This window comes from Triturus cristatus, chromosome 8, assembly GCF_964204655.1.
Source record: "Triturus cristatus chromosome 8, aTriCri1.1, whole genome shotgun sequence".
Classification (NCBI taxonomy): domain Eukaryota; kingdom Metazoa; phylum Chordata; class Amphibia; order Caudata; family Salamandridae; genus Triturus; species Triturus cristatus.
In genome coordinates this window covers 1,244,038,641-1,244,063,087 of record NC_140591.1, presented here as the reverse complement: position 1 = coordinate 1,244,063,087, position 24,447 = coordinate 1,244,038,641, and the positions used below count along the sequence as shown (strand labels likewise).

The window sequence follows — 24,447 nt, the reverse complement described above, 5'->3', positions numbered from 1 at the left end:
AGAGTGATGATGACTCCGCGATCGGTCCCTCGACCTCCCACGCGACCGGGACATTGAGCATCGCTGAGCCGACTGCCGGGCCTCGAGGAGCTTTCGGGACCACTCCTGCAAAGACTTTGGGGCCATGGTTCGACAGTCGGAGCACAACTTGGGGTCATGGTTGCGCTCCAGGTAGTAGAGGCACACGCGGTGCGGGTCCAGCACTGACATCAGTCGGGTACATGAACCACATGCCTTGAAACAGGGCATCCCTTATGCACTAGGGGTCGGTTGAGATTCAAAAACGAAGACGACATAAGTCGCAAAAACTCAGTCAAAAAGTGACTGGGGGTACTGCTCTCTCCGGATCTGCACTTGCTGGCGCGGAAAAAGAAAGAACTGACGCCCGTGCGCTAGGGCGCGGTCTATGTAGGTACCGCGACATCATCCCGGCGACCACGACGCCGACGCGAAGTCGACTGAAGCCACCCTCCGATGCGCAGGGGTACTGCTGACGGAAAAAAAAACTTTCTGGGTCCAGTCTGACGCTTGGGGGTAATTCTAAGGTAAGAAATCTATAACTGTTTCTTTCAGATTATGAAGATTTGTGAGATATTAAACATACATTAGCACACTAAATTAGACTTCTAATTTATAAAGATCATCACAATCATGATGCCTTACTACGATACATGCATGCGAACTCTGGTTCAGGTTTATAATATTATACATATGCTGAATGTTGTAGGCCCGATCAGTCTGATGCCATAATAATCAGAGACAATAAACCATTCATTGACCACACTCAAACTATAAACCGTAAAACAGGAAGCACATGACATTAAAAAAATGACCAGTTTAAACAAAAAAGACACGTCTTGCAATCCTGAATGATTATAATGTTCAATTAAGCAGCACAAGCCCACTATTTTTAGATATCTAAAGTGCTTATTCCTATTCAAGCACAAACAGTTATTCTGAAAGAGTTAGACAACACTTTCTTCCTAATGGATGTCAGAAGACAAAAAATTACTTATTGAGCTGACAATGTAGAAGAAAAGACAACATACTATGCTTTCCACTTCTAGCAGCGGGAACAATTCAAGCGAAGGTCTTACAGAAAGAACACTTTTACAAAGCAGCATTCAGCTTGACAAGCGCACAATGGTTTGACTTCTATACATTTAGATATTTAAATATATTTCTGTTTTTTAAGATACTTACCTGGAGGGGGAGTCAGGTAAACACTGTTGCAGGTTAACAGTTTCTTTACAAATTGGAAATATTCTAAGCTGTACTGCATACGATTGTGCATGAATTGCACGTTTTGCTTTCGGACACTTCGCTCAATGGCAGTTGGCATCTTGATCTGATGGGGTTTTGTGGCGAGAGCAAGTTCTGAAATATATTTTATTATTTCAATGTCTTTCTCTACTGTGTCCATTCGTTCATAAAAAAGAATGTATGCATTCCACCATCTTTTTTGGCGTCTGTATGACATGCGCTTCATCATATGATCGAACACTTCCCCCATGTACTCTCCACCAAAGCACTGATTTTTCATTTCTTCGTCATCATCCATTTTACACTCCGTTACATCTCCATCATCAAATTTGTACCATCGATTTTTCTCACCGTCACCACCATTCCTCTGAATAATGTAAGAATAATAATGTCCACCACTTGCCTGACCACTATGCACTAAAACACCAACAAGTCTGTACTTAGTGCTTCCCGACTGGTCTTTATCAGTTTGTTCATTGGGGATCACCTGAGGTTCGGGGTTTACCTCATCTCCCTCCAACTTGGCAACACCTGCAACAGTATAAGGCTCCATATCCAATTCCCGTGGAAATTCAAAGTAGTCATTGAACTTAATTGCACATTCCCTTTCCCAGTCATAGTCAAACCTTTTTAACTGAATAGCAAGAACGGGTGGCAGCTTTTTAATCAGCAAGCGCTTCACTGTATCAACCTAAAATAAAAACAAAAATAGCACAAGTAGTTAAAACCATTTTTATTATTTTGCTAGATATTTGTCGTCCTACTCTGAATTAAATTTTGCTTACAAAAATTTAAAGAACTGCTGTGTTCGTGTCCTAGTAATTTGTAGGATTCAAAAGTAGTACCAAGCAGAATTTAAGTCAACATTCATTATATTAACATAATTCTGCAGCAGTGTATCTTAAAATATGGTGTAGTTTCAGTAGCAATCATCTTCACAAATTTTCTTTCCATGGGCAGCCGACAGTGTTTTTTTATTTGCAAACTGAACCATATTTAACACCTGTAGAAAAAAGAGAAACTACAAATCTGAATATTTTTTGTTGGAGATCATGATTTGTGACACGTGGGCAGTTATTTCAATTATTTTTCTAGGTAAGATAATGCAAAAACTAAAGCATCTATCAAGTATAATAATTAGTAAACACTTATGCGAGTGTTGAGATTTTTAGACATAGCAACCATATAACATGAACATGTTTAAGGAAGGGAGAACAATATAGTTTTAAACTCCATAGAAATGCAATCTTGAGGGCAAGAGTCTTCATCTTACAACAGTTACATGATTCAAAAGGTGACGTCGTTAAACTGAGCTAAAGTCAAACTGACATCCACCAAGTTGCAATAAATGCTTTAGGCAGAAAGCTAGTCAGTAATCACGTAAAAAAAAGTGAGATGCCACCAGAATCACATACAAGGCAGGCTCATCAGACTTCCTCACAATAATGACAAGTGCCACAATTTAACAAAACACTGGGTGACTTGCAAGCACTTCTTCCTCTTTGCATCTGCAAGATCCAGGTGCACAAGAACACCATCGCAAAGATTAGTACAGGAAACACTGACAACCTAACTGAATGTCCTTTGCTGAGAAGTTGGTGTGTACCAAATCCTTTCCAAGATCACTGGAATCATATTATTTTTTGTAACACCACCTTTCAACTTTCTCACATGAAACCATCTACACATTTTCAAGGTAAATTGTATGATTTGAACAGGTGGAAAGGCATAGAGAAGATTATGTGTACAAGGAACTCAAATTAGATTCCCAAGAGCACATAAGAGAAATACTGGCTGAGAGCAATAATTTGTCACTTTAGCAAAGATTTCATAACCATTAGAATGTTATATTTCGCTGGACTCCTGCAGTGAGATATGAACCTACTAATAAATACCGGACAAGCACAATAATTCATGATCACAGAGTATATATAATTTTGGGGATAAACGTAAAGTTGTAGCTAACCTTATTCCTTACCCATCCAGCTACATTACATGATAGTTAAACAAAATGGTTCTAAGGAGTATGGAGAGGTTAGAAGTGGCCTGTTCTAATCAACAAAACTAATTTGCTTTCATCCTCACAACCAGATCTTTATTTTGAATCAATCTCTGAATCTATCTATAGGTGTCAGAGCTCAGCTCTCATCTTCTTTAACTTTTCTCTATCACTTGTTTTCCTCACTATCCATTCTTTCTGATCTACAATAAGTAGACTATCTGTGCTCTCTGTTTTAAGGAATACACATCTGCCAAAACAATAGTGCGAGTATAAAGAAACTTCAACCTAACAAGGAGGAAATTACTTATGATAAAAAGTTATATGGTCCAACTCATTTATAAGTTTTAACACCCTTTTTAATATACATTTCTGTAGGGAAAAATACACCTTCTTTTAGAGGTAAAATAAAAATTTTATTTTCAGGATAACTAGAATGAACTTTTTCTTCTCCACATACTTTCTCCCTTCTCTGTTCCATCGCTGTTATCACTCGGACTTATTCAGTCTGGTATATCAGACACCAGTTTCCCTGTGCCTTCTAAATTGAGGGAAGATTGCCCCTCCGTCCAATAAACATTCAGGCATTTTAATGGCTGGTGCATCCTATTTCTCCCAAGGTGTTCTTTTGTCTAGTACTTTTTATGTCTCACTGCTTGTGGTGCACTGATTTTAACATCCCCCAACCACCCAGGTTAAGAGTACCCAATGTAGCCTTTTGCTCTCAACTACATCTCCACAAACCCTTCCTTGCCCTTCACACCTTTGCATGTGAGAGTACACAAATATATTTATATTATCCATAACTTTGTCACTACCTTGCACCTCACAACTTCCACTTCAAGCATCACACCAGCATCCACACACACTCCGATATATCATGCATGAGTTCACCTATAAGTGAGTTAATATAATGGTGAACAAAAACTCAAATTCCTCAGTGTTACCACCCCCCCGAAAGTACTGTAAAATAAGCCTGGTAGAGGCTGAAAAAGGCAATACACCTTTTCCAGTTTATTATAATGGAAATATCGAGCCCTCAAGGGAAATTTATGAAGCATAGAATAACTAGATCTGACTGCTCTTCATTTCTAGTAATGTTCTTCCAGATCGCTTTTTTCTAGAAAATCCATATTACTAAATATTGATGCTCTAAAGACGTTATTCCTAAGCTTCTTCATTAACAGCTGAGCTCAAGTTCTCAAATGGAGTCCTGGCCCTTCAAATGGAGTCCTGGCCCTTCTAGTGTAGGGGAAAAGCCCATTCCCCATGCTTTGCCTTCGCTCTCAGGGGACCAAGGTAGCAAGCCATTACTTTCTATTTGCTACAATCCCAGATTTTCCAGCTCATGCCAAGCAAACTTTGCATAATAGTTTGAACATCAAGCATAAATAAATACAAAAGAATACAATGAAAACTGACGGTGAGGTCAAGTGCATCAGCCATTGACATCACACTGTCAGTTTGTTTGAATTTGCACATTAAGGTTTTTTGCTTAGGATAGGAAGCAAAAGTAAAACAAAACCCAAAATATTTGAGCAGAAGCACAAGTTACTTACTTGTGTAACGATATATCTGTAAGAGACATTAGTTAGTGATAGATTCCTTACCTTAGAATATCCCCAGGCGTCAGACTGGATCCGGAAAGGTTTTCGTCAGCACTACCCCAGCACGTGGGTAGGCTTCGTCGTGCAGCTACGCGCATGTGCTGGCATCGTAGCCGCCGAGATGACGTTGTTGGAGCTACTTAGACGCGCCCACACGCGCAGACGTCAGTTCTGTACACAACTTTTCTGCGCCAGGAGTGCAGAGCCATGCCAGAGACTGACTACTGGTGCAATAGAACTAGGGCCCTAAAAGGGATGACATGAACCCTAGAGAACAGTTCGCAGAACGGGGAGGATGGGTGGGCAGTAAGGAATCCATCACAAACTAATGTCTCTTACAGATATATTGTTACACAAGTAAATAACTTGTGCAACTGAAAGAGACACGTTAGTGATAGATTCCTTACCTTAGAATACATACCCAAGCAATACCAACCTCGGTGGTGGGTCTGCGAAGTGAGATTACAACAGAAAGTCACGAAGAACCGAACGGCCAAAGAAGCCGTCTCTCTGGAACGGACTGTCAAGGCAATAGTGCTTAGTGAAAGCATGCAACGAGGACCAAGTGGCCGCCTGACAGATGTCTTGCAGGGGGACGCCGCGTCCCAATGCTGTAGTAACTGCTGTCTCCCTGGTAGAATGGGCGCGCAGCCCAACCAGAGATTCCTTTTTAGCCAGAGAGTAATAGGCTTTAATGCACAAGACAACCCATCGGGAGATCGTTCGCTTGTGCACAGCCCGGCCTTTCTTGGCGCCCACGTAGCCAACAAAGAGCTGGTCATCCAACCGGAACTGTTGTGTGCGGTTGAGATATAATGAAAGCGTAAGTTTTGGGTCCAGACGGAGGAGCCTCTCCTCTTCACTTGAAGGGTGCGGAGGCGGAAAGAAAGTGGGCAGAGTGACAGTTTGCCCAAGATGAAAGCCAGAGACTACTTTTTGTAGAGAGGAGGGACGCGGTGGAAGCACAACCTTGTCCGGATGAATCGCCAGGAAAGGAGGTTTGCAGGAAAGAGCCTGGAGCTCACTCACCCGCCGAGCGGAGGTGATGGCCATCAGGAAGACAGTTTTCAAAGTTAATAACCGCAAAGGACAGTTATGAAGAGGCTCAAAGGAAGCGCACATCAAGTATGCGAGAACCAGGTTCAAGTCCCATTGAAGGATCACAAAAGGAATAGGAGGGAAAAGGTGAGTAACGCCTTTGAGAAATCTATTGACAACTGAAGACTTGAAAAGAGAGGGGTGATCAGGCAGCCTAAGAAAGACTGAAAGAGCAGAAAGGTAGCCCTTGATAGTGTCCAGAGCAGAGCCCTGCTGGGCCAAAGAGAGAAGGAACAATAGGACCTCAGAAAGAGGGGCAGCAAGAGGCGACCACCGCCATCACTTTCGTTAATACCCGAGGGGCGCTGGTAAGGCCGAAATGGAGCACGGTGAACTGAAAGTGCTCGTGGCTTACCGTGAACCGCAGGTAACGCCGGTGGGCCGGCAGGATGAGGATATGAAAATAAGCATCCTGCAAGTCCAACACTACCAGCCAGTCTTGCGGGTCTAGGGCAGACAAGACCTGAGCAAGCGTGAGCATCTTGAACTTATCTTGAACTTCCGTTCCGGAGGTCTAAGAAAGGACGCAGGCCCTTGTCCTTCTTTGGAACCAAGAAGTAGTGGGAATAACCACGACCTACTTCTGGCGTCGAAACGCGCTCGATGGCCCCCTTGGCCAAGAGGGCCGTAACCTCCAGCTGGAGAAGTGACAAGTGATCCCCTGACATGCGGTGGTACTGAGGTGGCATGGCTGGAGGGGTAGACTCGAAGGGGAGGGAGTAGCCCCTTCGGACTAGTTGTAGAACCCACCTGTTCGAGGTGATGGTGCGCCAGTGGGGAAGGTGATGTCGAATCCTGCCACAAACTGGCTTCTGGTGGGCCTGAAACACCGGACTAGGAAGGTTTTGAGGCCGCGGCAGGGGTAGATTGACACGCCCGCTGTGCTCGGGAACCACCGCGGCAGGGCCCACGTCCACGGCTGCGCTGAGACTGCGGCTACGCAGGCCTGCGGGTCTGAATGGAACGCACTTGGGCGCCTCGACCCTGACCTCAGAAGGAGCGAAAAACGGACCCCGAGGAAGAACGCGGACAGGGCGTAGCCCAAGAGACCATAAAGCGTTCCAGGGTGCTATCCGCCTGGTCACCAAAGAGGCTTGTGCCATCAAAGGGCATGTCCAACAAAGTGCACTGGACATCCCCGGAGAAGCAAGTAGTTCTGAGCCAAGCGTAACAGCGGAGCGCCACCGTTGTGGAAAGTGCCCTGGCTGAGGTAATCGGCCATGTCAAGCCCACAACGGATAGTAAATTTAGCAGCATTTCTTCCTTCGGTAATGGCTTGGGAGAGCACCGCCTAAGATTCCACAGGGCACTGAGGCAGCACCTGTGCCACGGTGTCCCACACAGAATGTGAATAGCGGCCCAACAGGCATGTAGTATTCACCGCTCGCAACCTTGAACTGGCAGAAGTGAAAATCTTTTTCCCAAACTGCTCCAGTTTCTTAGATTCCTTGTCTGGAGGAGCAGAAGGGAATGCGCTTGGCGAGGCAGAAGCCTGGACAACCAGACTGAGGCGTGTGAGAAAGCTGGGGTCGCCCAGGGCTGGGCGATGGCGGCGTGCCACATCTACAGGAACCCCCTGTGTTAGGTTTGTTCAAAGTGCGCAACAGGATGTCAGTAAGTGCATCCTTGAAGGGCATCTCCGCGGAGGACGGCGCTGGCTGCAGCACCTCGGTCGGGAGATTGGCCCCCGATAGGCACAGTAGGGAGTTCGGGGTTAAGGGCCTCAGCCGCCCTACACACCACCACTGAAAAAGTCCCAACCCCCTCCGTACCCACGGAAGAAGGGGACAGCGTACCAGGGTGTGGAGAGAAAGCCAGATCCACTGGACCCTCCATGTCGCCTTCCCATTCAGGCTCATCCTCGCATTGAGCCGCAAGAGGGTCTTCAGATCTCTCCCAATACTCTCCTTCATCCACCGGTTGTTGAAGAGGCCGGTAAGGACGAGGTGCCCAGGAAAACGGGAAAAACTCCCCACCAAGAAATGGGATCGGGGGTAAGAGACCAATCCTGGTTCGGCGCGGTTCAGGTTATGGTGCCGGCGTAGCCGAGGCCAAAGGCTGCGGTACAGGGGCAGACCCAACCAACAGGTCCACGGGGCCCAAAGATGCTCCAGAGGGACCCGATGAGGCAAACAAACGGCCCAAGGCCGACACGAAGGCCTGTACCTCGTCTGGGGTCGCGTGCAGGCCTGGAACGGGCGGGTAGGCCGCAGGCAACAACAGAGGCTCCATCGGAGCCACGGGGGAGTCGCCACATGCCCCCTCCACCGCATCCCGCGACCGGTGAGGGGTTGAGGAAGAGCGACGTCGCTTCCTCGACTTTTTATGGCGCTGTGACTTACCTGTCCCTGATTCCGACAAGCGATGGTGATGGCTCCGCGACCGGTCCTTCGACCTCCCACGGGAGAGGGACCTCCTTCAGCGCGGAACTGATTGCCGGACCTCCAACAACTTTCAGGAACGCTCCCGCAAAGCTTTCGGCGCCATGGTCCGATAATCGGGTCACGCCTTGGGGTCAGAAGAGAGACGCGTTGTGCGGGTCCGCTACCGACATGTTCCGACGGCAGGCCCTATAGGACTTAAACTCGAGCATCCCTACTGCACCAGGAGTCCAGTACTCGACAAAACAAGAGAAAAGTTCTCAGAAACCAAGTTAAAACTTTTAACTAGGGGTACCGCTCTCTCTCGGATCTACTCTGCTGGCGCGGAAAAAGAAAGAACTGACGTCAGTGCGCGTGGGCGCGTCTAAGCAGCTCCAACGACGTCATCTTGGCGGCTACGATGCCAGCGACGTACGCGGAGCCGCACAACGCCGCCTACCGAAGCACAGGGGTACTGCTGACGAAAATGTTTCCGGATCCAGTCTGACGCCTGGGGATATTCTAAGGTAAGGAATCTATCACTAACGTGTCTCTTTCAGATTGGAAAAATTGTGAGATTTTTTTTTAACGGATTGACCTGGCTCCTAGTGTGATCCCAAGTCAAGGCATCTGAGCATGAAAAAAGAATAGAATTGTCAAGACCAAGCAGCGCTGCGTTTACATCAGAAGCATCCTATTTGATAGGTGTTTTGCGACACACTGGGGTACTTAGTGGAACCTATGAATCTGCAAAAACATATTACAAATCTTCTAACACCTCAGTGTGCGAATGTAATATTTCAAAGATTATCAATCTGCAGAAGGAATGGGTCCCATTATATGTATCTATCAGAAACAGCATGCATATATGCAATGACATATCCAGCACCAGTCTAACTTATTTGACTGCTTCATATAAGTTTCGTTAACGTTTTGGTGGCCAAGTCATTGCATGGAATGTATTAAATAAGCCAGATATTTTTGGTTAGGTCTAAGACTTACATTTACATCACTTTTCATACAGTGCGCACTGGCGTTTATCCTCAATTAGTTTCTGCTTTGCTAATTGGCATTATTCATTTTTTAAATAGGAATATCCATATCCACCAACAGGAGATAAGTTTAAGGAAAATGGAGAAGTGGTGAGTACTCCTGTAAATAGACTGACTGCCAGATCGAGGCGAGATCTCCAACCTCAAACTCTTAGAAACACCTCTCGTAGCGTTTCAGAGACAAACAAATTTTAATTCTGTTGCGACTTTAAGAACTATGAGGAAATTGTGTCATGCGGCTTATGTGCAGTAGAACAAGTTACTTACCTTCGGTAGCGATATATCTGCAAGAGACATAGATTAGTTATAGATTCCTTACCTTTAGAATTACCCCCAGGTGTCAGACTTGATCCGGAGAACTTTATCATTAGCAGTAACCCTGCGTGTGGAAAGGTGGCGTCGGTCGGATCTGCGTTCTTCGTTGGCGTTCTGGTCGCCGGGATGACGTCATGGCCCTCAGTTCTTTTACACGACATTCCACGTAAGAAGTGCAGATCCATGCAAGACACTGACCACTGGTGCACAAAACTACGGCCCTAAAAGGGATTCACTGACCCTAGAAGTCAGTTGGCAGAACAGGGAAGATGGGTGAGGATGGGTGGGGCTGTAAGGAATCTATAACTAATCTTTGTCTCTTACTGAAATATCGTTACCGAAGGTTAGTAACTTGTTCATCTGAAAGAGACAATTAGTTATAGATTTCTTACCTTTAGAATAGATACCCCAGCAATACCAACCCCAGAGGTGGGTCTGCGAACCAAGTTCACACCAGAAGGTCCTGGAGAACAGAAAGGGCAAAGAAGTCGCCTCTCCGGACTTGGCTGTCTAGGCAGTAGTATTTTGTGAACGTGTACAGAGATGTCCACGTAGCTGCCTGACAGATGTCATTGAGAGGGACTCCCCGTCCCAAAGCAGTGGTAGCTGCAGTCACCCTGGTGGAATGTGCGCGCAGTCCCACTGGAGGCTCCTTCTTTGCCAAAGAGTGGCAAGCTTTAAAGCACAAAATGACCCACCTAGAAATGGTCCGTTTGCACACAGCTCGACCTTTTTAGGTTCCGACGTAGCCAACAAAGAGCTGGTAATCCACCCGGAAGTCCTTGGTGCGATCCAAATAAATAGAAAGCGCACGTTTTGGATCCAGACGGTGGAGCCTCTCTTCGTCCTTAGAAGGATACAGAGGCAGAAAGAAGGTGGGCAAAGTGATGGTTTGACCAATGTGGAAAGAAGTAACCACTTTGGGAAGAAAAAACAGGTCGAGTGCGAAGGACAACCTTGTCCGGATGACCCGCCAGAAAAGGAGGTTTTGAAGAAACAGCTTGGAGCTCACTCCCCCTGCGAGCAGAGGTGATGGCAACCAGAAAGGCAGTCTTTAAAGTGAAAAGTCTGAGAGGACAGTTATGTAGCGGGTCAAAGAGAGTGCACATGAGATAAGTAAGAACCAAGTTCAAGTCCCACTGAGGCATTACGAAGGGAACAGGAGGATAAAGATGAGCAACGCCCTTAAGAAAGCGATTAACAACAGGGGACTTGAAAAGAGAAGGCTGATCAGGAAGCCTTAAAAAGGCTGAAATGGCTGAGAGATATTCCTTAAGAGTGCACAGAAAGGGGATCCACAGACTTTGCTGCGCACCATGCCACAAATTTGTTCTATCTGCAGGCACATACCGTCTTAGTGGAGGGAGACCTAGCTGCCAAGATAACATCACAGACTTTGGGAGGAAGTTTGAAGGCTGTCAACTGCCGCCGCTCAATCTCCATGAAAGGTGGAGGCTGGACAGGGTCGGGTGGAGGACCGTCCCCTGCTGCTGCGAAAGAGGCAGTCTGATAAGAGGTTCGATGGCCATGTGTACCAGCTCAGGATACCAGACTCCTCGTGCCCAATCCGGAGCCACAAGAATGACTTGGGCCCGGTCACACTTGATCTTCAGCACTCTGGGTAGAAGTGGTATAGGCGGAAAAGCTTATAGAAGACTGCAGCTCCACACACAAGAAAAGCGTCGCCTTGGAAATAACAACACGCAGAATTAATGGCACTGCGCGTTCTCTTCGGTGGCGAATAGATCTAACCAAGGCTCTCCCCACTGCTGAAAGAGACCTTGCGCCACCTCTGAGTGAAGACGCCATTCATGATCCATCATGCACCTGCGGCTGAGTTCGTCGGATCCTGGCGTTCAGCGAACCTCCCAGGTGTTGAACCACCAGAAATATGCCCTGATGTTCCAGCCATGTCCAGAGACAGAGGGCATCTTGACATAGGGTCCACGACCCCACCCCGCCCTGTTTGTTGCAGTACCACATACGGTGGTGTTGTCCGTGAACACCTGCACCACTCTTCCCCGGACAGAGGAAGGAATGCTTTTAGTGCAAGACGGATCGTCCGGAGCGCCAGAAGGTCGATGTGGAGCCTAGACTCCGCTGGAGACCAGAGGTCTCTGATCTCCGCCTCTCCCATGTGGCCGCCCCACCCCAGAAGTGATGCATCCGTCACAACTGTGAACTCCGGTTGGGGAAGGGAGAGGGATCTGTCGTTGACACAATCCTGGTTTGTTAGCCACCATTGTAATTGTCGTGCAGTGCCCTCCGAGATCTGAATGCAATCGGACAGATTCCCCTGATGCTGTGGCCACTGGAACTTCAGGTCCCACTGCAGAGCCCGAATATGCCACCTGGGAAGATCCACCAGCAGGATGCAGGAGGCCATGAGGCCCAGTAGCCCCAGGGTCATCCTGACCGAAACCCGGGACAGGGGCTGAAAGATCGGAATCATAGCCCGAATATCCCGGACTCGCTGCTCTGGAGGATAAGCCCGTAACTGCGTCGTGTCCAGAACCACTCTGATGAAAAGGAGCTTCTGAGAGGGAATCAGGTGTGACTTTGGCATGTTTATAGTGAACCCCAGCGAGTGCAAGAGGTTTGCCATAGTCTGGAGGTGGGAGACGACTGTCTGGGGCGAGCCCGCCTTCAAAGGCAAATCGTCGAGATAGGGGAAGACTGGAACCCCTGATCTGCGCAGATTAGCTGGGACCACCGACATCACTTTTGTGAACACCCGAGAAGCGCTGGTAAGGCCAAAGGGGATCACGGTAAAGTGAAAGAGCTTGTGGCCTACCGTGAACCATAGGTAATGCAGGTGGGCCGGCAGGACGGGGATGTGAAAGTAAGCGTCCTGCAAGTCCAATGCTACCATCCAGTCTCTAGGGCAGACAGGACCTGAGCAAGCGCAACATTTTGAACTTCTTCCGGGGGAAGCGGTTGACATTCGTGAGATCCAAGAAAGGACGCAGGCCTTTGTCCTTCTTGGGCACCAGAAAGTAGTAGGAATAGAAATCACAACTTATTTCTGGGGCAGGAACTCACTCGATGGCTCCCTTGTCCAAGAGAGCCGTAACTTCCTGTATGAGAAGGGCCAGATGATCCTCCGACATGCAATGGTACTGAGGTGGCATGGCTGGGGGGGGAGGGGGGTTGTCTTTAAGGGAAGGGTGTAGCTCCTTCAGACTATCTGCAAAACACACCTGTCCGACGTGGTGGTGCGCCGGTGGGGGAAGTGATGGCGAATCCTGCCGCCCACTGGCAATCGGTGGCCATGAGAGGTCGGACTTGGAGGGTTTGGAGGCTGCTGCAGAGGGGACACTGGTGGAATGGCCCACTCGCTGGCCCCCAAACCCACGACGGTGGGTCCCACGTCCCAGGCCGCGCAGGGGCTGAGCAGCTTGCGCCGGCTTGTGGCTCTGGGTGGAACGTGGCAGGGCACCCCTTTCGTAGCCACAAAAGGGGCGAAAAGCAGACTGCGCAGGGCAGGTGGTGGAGATGCCCAAGGACTTGGCTGCAGCCAAAGAGACCTTGAAGCGCTCTAGCGTGTTTTCTGCTTTGTCGCCAAACAGGCGAAGGCCATCAAAGGGCATGTCCATCAGGGTAGCCAGAACATCCCCGGAAAAACCAGTCGATCTCAGCCAGGCATAGTGTCGAAGGGCTACCGTCGTTAAAATTGTCCTGCCTAGCGAATCAGCGGTGTCCAGTCCACATCGTATGGTAAACTTGGCTGTGTATCTCCCCTCGGCCACTGCACAGGAGAGTACGGCCCGGGCCTCCTCCGGGCACTGGGGCAGCACCTGAGCCATCGTATCCCACACAGAGTGGGTGTAACGGCCCAACAGACATTCAGTGTTTACCGACTGTAGTCCCAAGGTGGAGGAAGAAAACATCCTCTTCCCAAGATGGTCCAGCTTTTCGGATTCCCTATGAGGTAAAGTGTTAGGGAATGCTCCTTTGGACGATGAGGCTTGGACCACCAAGTTCTAAGGGGTGAGGTGTTAGGAGAGGAAAGTGGGGTCACCCAGAGCCGGGTGGTGGTGTCGGGCAATCATTCTATCCACAGAAGCTTCTGTGTTGGGCCTTGGCCAGATGCCCAAAAGGATGTCAGTTAGGGCTTCATTGAACGGCAGCAGGGGCTCTGAAGAGCTCGCTGCTGATTGAAGCACCTCGGTCAGGAGGTTAGTTCTAACTGCCACTGTAGGTAGCTATAGGTTGAGAGCCTCGTCCGCCCTATGCTACACCACTGCGTAAGAAGCTCCTTCCTCCGTAGCCAAGACAGGAGGAGACAACATGCCAAGGTCTGTGGGAGTATTCAGACCGCTGGCTACCCCCAACTCCTCTCTCCAGTCCGGTTCATCCAACTGGTCAGTTAAAAGGGTCTCCAGACCCCTCCCAGTCCTCCTAACCCTCCTCTGGTTGCCAGTCTGGCCTGAGAGAAACACCAGGGTAGAACAGGGGTACAAATGTACCCATCGGCACAGGATCTCGGTCCGGCTTCAGGGTGGAGGCCAGGGTCAACGCCGGCTGGGGACACAACTGATGACTGCTGCGGACATGGTGCCGGTGGAATCGTTGCCGAGGGAGGTGTTATCAGGTCGACCGGCACCGATCCGGATCCAGGCCTTGATCCAAGGGGACTCTGCGGGGCCGAAGGCCCAGGGCCCCCAACCGAGTCCGCGCCAGCGGAGTCGGACTGCCCAAAGATGGCATGTATCGCTTCGTAAAAGCTTCAAAGCTGGGCAGGGGTCGCTCCAGGTCCCGGAAAAGGAGGGAAACTCCGAACCGACCCATCGGGCTCCATACGCGCAGCGAAGGGACGGGCTCCACATGCGGAGCCGCGGGATGGTCACCATCCGCATCCCTCGTCGCGTAGGCCGACGGACGGGGAGAAGTCGAAGAGCGGCGATGCTTCTTCGACTTCTTATTGTGCTTCGACTTACCTGAGTGTGAAGATTTCGAGGACGAGTGGTGGTGACTCCGCGACCGGGACCTTGAACGGCGCGGAGCGGACTGCCAGGCCTCGAGAAGCTTTCGGGACCACTCACGCAAAGACTTCGGATTCATGGTCCGGCAGTTGGAGCACTACTTGGGGTCGTGGTAGCGCTCCAGGAACCACAGGCACAAACGATGCGGATCCGTCACCAACATCAGCTTTCGGCAGGATTCGCTCTTGAACCCGGGTATCCCCACATGCACCAGGAGTCGAAGACTCAAAAACGGTGTCGACAGAAGTTGAAAAAAGATCAGTCAAAAAGTGACTGGAGGTACTGCTCTCTCCGGATCTGCGCTGGCTGGCGCGGAAAAAGGAAGAACTGACGTCAGCACGCGAAGGCGGCATCTAAGTAGCTACCGCAACATCATCTCGGCGACCACGACACCAACGACAAGCGCGGAGCTGACCGACGCCACCTTTCGACGCGGAGGGGTACTGCTGACGAAAAAATTCTCCGGATCCAGTCTGATGCCTGGAAGTAATTCCAAAGGTAAGGTATCTGTAACTAATTGTCTCTTTCAGATCTCTCATATCAAGGCAACAAGCACACCTGCACTGGATTTCATCAAGAACATGTAGCATCTACAACTTTGGGACTTTTTAATCACATGTTTAACACCAATTGTGGAGAAAAACCATGCTGAAATGTTATACATACAGGACTATAATGTGTAAAACATAAGCATACATAAAATTACAGTTTTCCAGTGTCCAGTATCATGGAATAACCAGCCATTATCACAATAATTGGCCTGAAATGGCCATCTCTGCCTACCAAATGGTAATTAATTCAAGAAGATGACAATCTCCAAGTGAATAGCAGGTCCTATGGATTTAGAGAATATGGAATAAAGATGAAGGTAAGCATTAGATACTGAGCATGAGAGCTAACCTGCAGTCGACACTTGTTTCTAGCGAGTATCAATATGTGAAAATGTGTGGAGCAAAAGAAACACACTAGAAAATGTAATCAGGATGAGCAAACACACTCAAAACAAGGTAAAACAGTTGACATTTAAGAGGAGCACTGCTGTAGAGCAAAGTTCTGAGTCGATCTAAAGATGCTGAACATGAGTAAAAACAAAAAGGAGAATCAAAAACCAGATATAAAAAGGGAGATATGATTTGAGTGTGGGATAGCTTAGAGAAAGTACTACCTGTTGATTTGTGGCCCTGGCAAAAGTGTGGCGATAACAAAAGGGGAAAGATGAATGAGTAGGGACGGTGTCAACTTCAAAACTGTCTCCAATGTTACATAAGGGAAAAATATATAAAAAAACAATATATGATTTGGGAAGGGAAGGTGGGAATCAACCCAGTTTAAAATTTGGGCAGGTAAAGTGGGACTCAACTAAGGACTTCATCACCTGAATTTAGTGTATTGCCTGTTGAGATTACAGATACATTCTGGTCACCTACTGTACTTTAAACCAAAGAGAAAAAAGGGATTTAGGCAAGACTGAAGCACTGGCCTGAAAAGACAATAGCACAGCAACATCAGGAGGTATGGGGCTGTGCTTAGTCATCTAGAGCAGATATAGTTGTGAGGTCACTAATACACAGTTTGTCTTTGAATCCAAAGCTGAATATAATGCAGTAAAATCTTTAAGTTTACTTTTTTCATTTTGCTTAATTCATGTTACCTTTTTGTTGCATTTCTCACAATGATATGCATTAGCACCTTCCAAAAGGTCTCCTTTGACATATTGCTCGAGGGAGTCGAGGAGGTTTTGGTGATTCCTTATATCTACATTCAGTGTTGTAAATGATTCCTCACATTCGTACCTACACAAAAAGTACAAATCCAATCAACTGACAGTTCTAAAAACATTATAATCAGGTTTAACAGTAAAATTAGGCAGCAGTTTACATTTTTACTCAATCATGATGTTATTGTTCTTGATAAAACTCATGCCATGTGGAAAATGGAACAACCAACTCCAGGCTTAAAACAAGCAGTATGTAAAGAGAATTTTTTTTCCCACACGCCCTGTCATAAGAGCTCAACAGGGTGTAAGGTATCTAATAAAGATTGTAGCAAAATTCCATTTTATTATTCCAAGAACGCCCGTACTCCCTCTTGAAAATGGACATTGTTTCAGTCAAACAAAGCAGACCACAATGTTTAAACCTAATTCAGATTGGCAACTACTCAGTTATTAGATGGCAAAATGATCATCAAGGTTTCCCATTTTTTTGGGCTTAAGGTAATTCAATTCATTCAGGGCACTACTATAGTCAATGTACTACTCGTTGCCATAAAGACCTGAGCGTTACCATTACTTTTCGAAATCCTTAAACTCAGTCGAAATAACTGTGGAGTACTAAATAAGGCGAAGATGGATCCAAACCCAAAAATACCTAAGGAAATTACATGCTAGAACTTTTCGTTTGAAGGCGAACACAGATTGGCCCAGCCACAGGGCAAAGAAGTTACGCTAGGAATGGTTAATAAATTAGCAAATGCATGAAAAAGAATCACTTTATGCTTGAATATCCAGTTTTGCACTCTGCACCAACATAATATAGAAGGTTGTATTTTAGCGAACATCTACAAGCCTGTTTCTCCATAGACTTGCCATTCATTTGTTCTCTTCCTTCCTAAACCTCACTCAGATGGACAATATGCGGTCACTATTGAGTCAAGAGTATAAATAACTAAGGTTTCGGAATGTAGCTCGTTTGGGGTCCGTGGACGAGTTTATATGTGGACATAAGGGAAGGAAAATATCTATCAATCACTGAGCTCTGTCCAGTCCCCCTACATCTTTTAGCCAAACCTCTAAACGTAGAAAGGAGGTTTATTTATTTTATATAGCGCTGGCTAGACCCGTAGGTATCAGAGCGCTTTACATTCGGTTACACAAAGTTACAGAAAATGATAACAATTACACATTACATCAAAAAATAAGCAACACATTGAAAGAGGGAAGAAAGGAGAGAGAAGTAGGGAGGAGGGGGGGGGAAGGGGGAATTGAAAGGGGGGAAGATGAAGGAAAAGACGGCAGGAGAGACAAAGGGAAGTCTGCCCAATGACCGACTGGGTAGGTGACGACCGAGGAAGGAGTCCACAGCCCGTCTCCCCTTTAGCTAAGCAAGGTAGCTCCATCGGGCATTAGTCAAATATCTAGGTCTCAAACTGACGATGGAGAGTTCATGTAAGAAAGTACAGTGGATAAACAGGGTGGGAACTGTGAGCAAGGACAGGTGAGGGCACGGGTCAATAGCTGGAAAGAAGAGAAGAGTAGAGCAGTGGGGGGTAGGGTGAAGGGGGAGGAGGAAGATAAGGTCAAGGAGAGACGCAGGAGAGTTTGTCCAAGGACCAGCTGGGTAGGTGATGGCCAAGGAGGGAATCCATAGCCCATCTCCCCTTTAGCTCGCGAGGTAGCTCCACCGGGCATCAGTCAAAACGGCTGGGTCTCAGCTGTCGATGGAGAGTTCACAGAGTCAATGACTGAGGCAACCATCTTGAGGTGAGGTGGGTGGGGGTGGCGGGGGGTGGCAGGGGGGGGGGGATGAGTCCTTGATGTAAGAATTCAGAGGAACCCCACAATTTTCTATACTCCGGATATAAGGGGGTGCAGACTAGGCAGGGGATCGTCATGATGAGCAGAGCCAGGGTCCGCATGTCTTTAGGGGGAGAGCGTAATGTTGAGTGATCCCCGCCCGAGGGAGAAACAGCCGCCATTTGCAGGACAGGCGGGGCGACTCACGAGTCTTACTTGTTTCTATAGCGCGAGCCCCTGCATATAGCGTGTTGAGAGAAACCCCCGGCAGCGATTCAAAAATACTTCCCACTTCCTCGAATTTACCTATCTGGGCGGTTGCACGCTCGGAAGAGCAAGGCACTGGGCTTGTTGCTGTAGGAGGTGCAGGTCTCTAATCAAGATCAAGGGGGTGCACGCTCTCCAATGTGCGCCGTATGTACTAGGAGCAGTCACCGCGGGCTATGTTCATTCCTCGCACATAGACTCTGAACTAGGGAAACATGCCAAGTCGCGCCGCCACAGTCTCGCGTTCGGGCATCCACTGCGCACTGTAGTGTAGCGCTTCCCCGTCCGTCACCGAGCCGATCAATGCAGCCCCGGTCTCAGCAGTACTCACGGGATCGAAGCCGTAGCAGGATTCATGGAGATACGATCCTTCTGGTGGCTCTTATGCTCCGATGCAGATATCATGTTTTTAAAGCTGCTCCTCCCTCGGCCCCGTCCGCGGTGCGTTTACTTATCCGCCGGTGCCATGTGAGACGGGGCACGGACTTTATAGTCTCCGATTTCGGTCCCAACGGTCCATTTCAAACCGCAATTTATGCCCCAGCTATTACAGCCGATATTCCGATTGAGTGGGTGTAGGGCATTTTAATGTGCTGTTCAGTGCCGTGGTGAGTGGGGTCGGCACGGAGCTGCATTTCTAAGCGGCCATTACAGTCGAAGCTCCTCCTCCTCCGTGTTGCTAATGATAAACATAGCTGTCATGTAGTAGAGAAATTTAAGTCAGATTATAATAGTTCTCTTCTCTAAAACTTGTGAGACGGCTCTAGCCTCAGGAGCACTAGCCATCCATTATAGTTGCCTCTGGCAGAAGCCGAATCATTCACGCACACTTCTACACATCTTAAGGATAAAAAAAAAAAACACACAAAGAAACTCTATACATGCTGGCCTAGACAACATCACTAGCCTGTCAAGAGCGCACATAGGTCTGCCTGCTTCTGATGCCCACATGAGTGCCATATAAGATTTCAGCTCCCATCGTTAAAAGACAGGTACATTTAGACTGATAAAGTTAGACCACCTACTGAATATCAGAAAGGGAGTTACTATAAATGTAACATTATTGATTTGAAAAGTGTTTTAAGAGGAGCAGCAATGGTAGGGAGTTTGAAATCATGCAGCCCTGTACATGTAACACTCTACCCCAAGTTGAGTTCATCTCATGTGGTGGGGATGGACTATGTCTTGGGTGCCGGTTCTTTGGTATCTGGCTAGCCAGGTAGATTACCATCAATCTGTTCTGGATGTTCTGGAAGAAGGTTGTGACACAAAGGGTACTTTTGTTGCCATTCAGATGGGACGTGGCACAGCAGTTCACAGGCGTCTGTTTCTACAGGAGTTTGACAAAGACGTTTGCATATGGTTGCCCCCCCCCCACCCACCACAGCCCCAAAAAGATGGACTGGAATTTGTTTCAAAGTATTTGCCAGTGGCTGAGTTTAATTGAACCCTTCTTTCCATCAAGTTTTTTTTAAAGGGTAGTAGGGCCCTAGACTAAGCATATGTTGTTATCTAGGCAGAGTATCTTGAGTTGATGCGTTGCATAGGAGCTTTCGGATTACTCTGTCGAGCACCCAGGTACTGTTACCTCAAATCTTTTGTAATGCCTGATGATGATGGTTAATGCCCCGAACAGAGGTCTCGAGTGGTGGCAGAAACTGAATACTGCCTGCGCTAAAAAGAAAACTATTCAGGTTTGATAATGAATGCATACGGCACGCAGCAATATAAAGTAAAACTACAGCCGTTCTAGTTGCTTATTAAACCAAACTAAAAAAAACCCTAGCAACTATTAAAGCTTGGAAAGGAAAATAAATGGTTCAGAACGACTCACAGAAACACTGGTTGTTGGCGGCACTGAGTTTTAATCAGTTTCAACAGTGCACCGACTTGAAACATATCGGAGCAGGTATGGAAAGTGTTTTCGTGAGGTAACTTTTTTTCGCCCCGTGGATTCAAATGCTTAACAATAAGAAATTTCATAATGATGAACTTTTTAGTACTAAAACAAATAGAACAGAAGATAACCTTATCAATGTGATAAAGCCTTAACACAGGTCGGGCTCCCAGGTAAAAGGGGATTTTTGATGCTGTAATAAAGCAAGGTCTGTGAAAAAGCACGGGTGTTGCTAGACTTAGCTTTAAATCATCGTTCCTTCTTATCCCACATTAAATAAACACTGGCATCAAAGCTTCATACAAAACAGATCCTAACCTTTTGCTGAGCTTAAGACCTCAGGTTCATACCCTGCACTAAAATACACCCTCCAAAACTCCAGGATATCAACTTCACAATGTGTGCAAGGTCCTAGTAACTGGAACATCTTTCACTCATTGAACACCTGTGACACTCTTCCATCTATCGTAATGCGAGGGATGCACAATATTATCCCTTCATTCATTCATTCATTCCATTGGCAAAAAACTTTGTACACATAGTACAAATAAATAACTAAGCAATCATAGCAAAACCTGCGTCACTACAAATAATACCTTTCACAGATGAATGACTTCACAGAGTATCTATCAAAGAGAAAACCCTCTATGCCTATGGAGTAAGAACTTCGACAGAAAAGAGATTAAAAGGAGACCTGAACAACAATTTAATAAAAATTATTATTATATGTACGGCTAAAACGAAACTATAGCATGGCCCTTTACAAGGAAATTCATTTCATCAATGCTCTCGTAATCCTAATCTAACACTATATTTAATTCTAAACTGAACTCCAACACTGTGACCTGTATGTACGAATGATCAAGTTAATTACCTTCAGTAATGCCTTATCTGGTAGAGACTATCTAGCTGCAGATTAATTACCTTAGAATATTCCACAGGCGTCAGACTGGATCCAGAAAAGCTAAGCTGGTACCCAATGCTGGCAAAATTCCTACACTTCTGAGACCGTGATGCGGTGCTACGGGCGGCCGGTCAGACTGGACCGCTCCGGGTAGAGAACAAAACCATCATGCTCTTCCCCGACTATTCCAGAGCGGTCCAACGCCAAAGGTCATCCTTCCTGGAAGTAAAACGGCGCCTACGAGCAGAAAAGATACAATACTACCTGCTATTCCCCGCCCGCCTTAAAGTCATACATGATGGCACCACCCACTTCTTTACGACCCTGGAGGAGGCACATGACTGGGTGGCCCAGAACTGTACCACAGGCCATCGTGCAGAACGCACCCAGGAGCAACATGCTAGAGCATCGGGCCCTAGAAGACAGCGCTCACGACGTCGCAACCGACAGGGCACCTCCAAATCGCTCCCATGCACTCTGGGGTCCCCAGACGTGGAACAAATAGTTCAGGAAAGACGTAAAGCCCTGAAGGCGGTGGCGAGCCTCCGCCCCACCTCCCCTGCAACGGACATTGAAAGGGCTCCCCACCTATTCTCATCAGAGGAGGAAGGAGACAGCGAAACACAATCTGGAGTGGACTCAGTGGCCTGCCTTCGGTCACCCCGTGAACTGCTGATGATCTGATATAAATGGACTTTTGCCATACAATGAAGGTGCCGGGCGGGAGACGACGCCTTCTGTGCGCCGACATAAGCAGCCTCTTCGCACATGCGCCCTCATGCCGCCTTAGGCCTAATCAGACCTTTAAACACTTAAGCAGGCCAGCGGTCAGCCTTAAATTGCGCACATAGCCCACACGCCGAGTTACCTCGCAGACATAGGCCGCCAGCCCCGCAACATGTTGATGCTCTCACGCCAATCGAGAGCTAGTTTGGACGTATCGCCTTTGACGATGGGTCCCCCGCATTGGGGCTACTTTTTGCCCCACCTCAGTTTCCCCTTCCAACCGACCACGTCCATACTGCACTGTGTCCTCGAGACTTCGAGGAGAGCCCGATTGCCCCTTCAACCCTATATACCATACACGTACATCGATGGCACACACCGGCACCACCATCATCCTTACATTGAACATGCGTGGCATGCATATCGCGCGTAAACGATACTCAATATACGCTTACATCAAATGCCACCACGCGCAAATTGCATTCTTGCAAGAGACACACCTCACGTCAGGAGAAGTGGCAAAGCTGCGCAGCGATGGAGGGGAATCGTATGCACCACTACATATTTGGCCTTTGCTCGAGGCACCCTTATATGGGAACGTCCCGGCGTTCCATTCCAGGAACAGTCCCACACCATTGACCTAGACGGCCGATACGTTCTCTTACAGGGACGACTGGACTGTCAAGCAGTGCTATTGGGGAGTATATATTGGCCCAACGCAGTCCAAAGTAAATTCTGGGACACACACTCCACCCCCTTAAGCACGTACACACAAATCCCCTGGATCCTAAGAGGGCACTACAACTGCATACAAAACATAGCACTGGATAGATCCAACCCCCCCATCCAGCATCCCCCATTGCAGCACAGGCAAAGCGATTCACAACATGGGCGCAACACTGGTCCCTCACAGATGCCTGGCGAACTCGGAACCCCGCCACCAGACTCTACTCGTTCCACTCAGTGCCCCACGACCTCAGGGTGTGCCTAGACTGTTTCCTTTGCTCCCCCGCTATCTTGCCTATTATGTCAGACACGGACAACCTAGGCAGAACCATATCGGACCACGACGCTCACACAATCACGATTCGATGGCGCCCGACACACCCCCCTGTCCCTACATGGCGTCTCCCTAGGGACTGTCTCGACGACCTGTCATACAAACTCAGGCGGACCACATACGCCACTACTTCCAAGAAAACACTGACACAGCCACCACACGTGCCAAAGAGTGGGACGCCTTTAAAGTCAGTTTTATCAATGGTGGACGAACCCAACTATGTGTGGTACGATCTCTGTGAGATAGTGTTTGGGAACCCACAAGGTAAGTTAAAAGACCCCTCACACACCAACCTGGTTGGTGTCATGCTTCATCATCGGGGTCCCAACCGGGTGGCTGAATGCCCCCCGGTTGTGCTACAACGCCTGACTACAGCGGAGCTGGTGTGGTGCAAAAGTGTGATGAAGTGAATGCTAAAAATATCTCTGTGGGAATTTATTGCTGGCGGCTCAGGATATAAATAAAAACAGGTTATGTGATGCAACTACGGAAGAAATAATTATCTACTAGTTGTCGGTGTTGTAGGTCTACATGTTTAAGCTCTCATGGGGAAATATGGAGCTTTCGTCAGGACCAGTGGAGTAAGTGAGTGGCAAAGTGAAAGGTGCCACGTGATAAGTGAAAAAAATAGTAAAAAGGTTGTTTACCTACACACTCGCTAAGGTGTGTGGACCCAGTGTCTGCGATGTTGCCGACACTGCAGCGAAAAATACCTGTGGAAGGAAACAAGACAGCACAAGAACATACATAAACTGCCACTTTGGTGTCGAAAATATTAGCAACTATAAAATGCAATCTTCGGTGCTGTGAAGGAACAGGCCTATCTATATGAGAAACGTACCTGTGGTAACACACAAACTAGGGAAGTGTTACATGCTGCTAAGCGTATGGTAAGTCGGAGGCAAGTCAATTAGAGTTGCTAGGTAATGTCGCTCTGTGAACTATGTGTGCCAAGTGGTTGCTGTCATGGCACGACAAACAGTGAGGACAGATGGTAGTGCTGACTATGCACGAAGGGTGCCTGGTGAGTGACAGGCATCGATACAGTGGAACCGTGAGGCCTCGGGTGAGGTGTGTCACAGTGAAGAACCCAGTGAGCGCTGTAATGACGGGGCTGGCTGAGGCCGCGAGGCGTAGCGCGTTAATATTTAGGTATGGGTTAGGTTTAAAAGGAGGAGGGGTTAATATGCCCTGATGCGCAGTGCAGAGGAGAAGAAAAGAACAGATAAAATAATTACACTATGACTGAGTGGATACGCTGCTCAGAAAACGGGAGGAGGGTACTCCTCGCGCAAATTCTGTAGGGAGAAAGAGAAACACGGATAAGTATAGCGAGGGGAGTCTTTGCAATCCTCAGGAAAAAGGCAAGCGCCACCTTACTTGATCGAGAAGCTACCAGC

General features: G+C 47.7%; 1 protein-coding gene across 2 annotated transcripts in view; it reads right to left on the bottom strand.

Moving 5' to 3' along the window:
* USP9X (ubiquitin specific peptidase 9 X-linked) overlaps window positions 1-24,447 on the bottom strand; it is a 1,605,828-nt gene that overhangs the window by 346,675 nt on the left and 1,234,706 nt on the right. For both annotated transcript variants that reach the window (XM_085622934.1, XM_085622935.1), the window contains exons 34-35: window positions 16,331-16,472; window positions 1,204-1,954 (exon numbers count right to left, since the gene is read on the bottom strand). In XM_085622934.1, coding sequence (XP_085479060.1) covers window positions 1,204-1,954; window positions 16,331-16,472 — 893 coding nt within the window. The remainder of the gene's footprint in view (window positions 1-1,203; window positions 1,955-16,330; window positions 16,473-24,447) is intronic.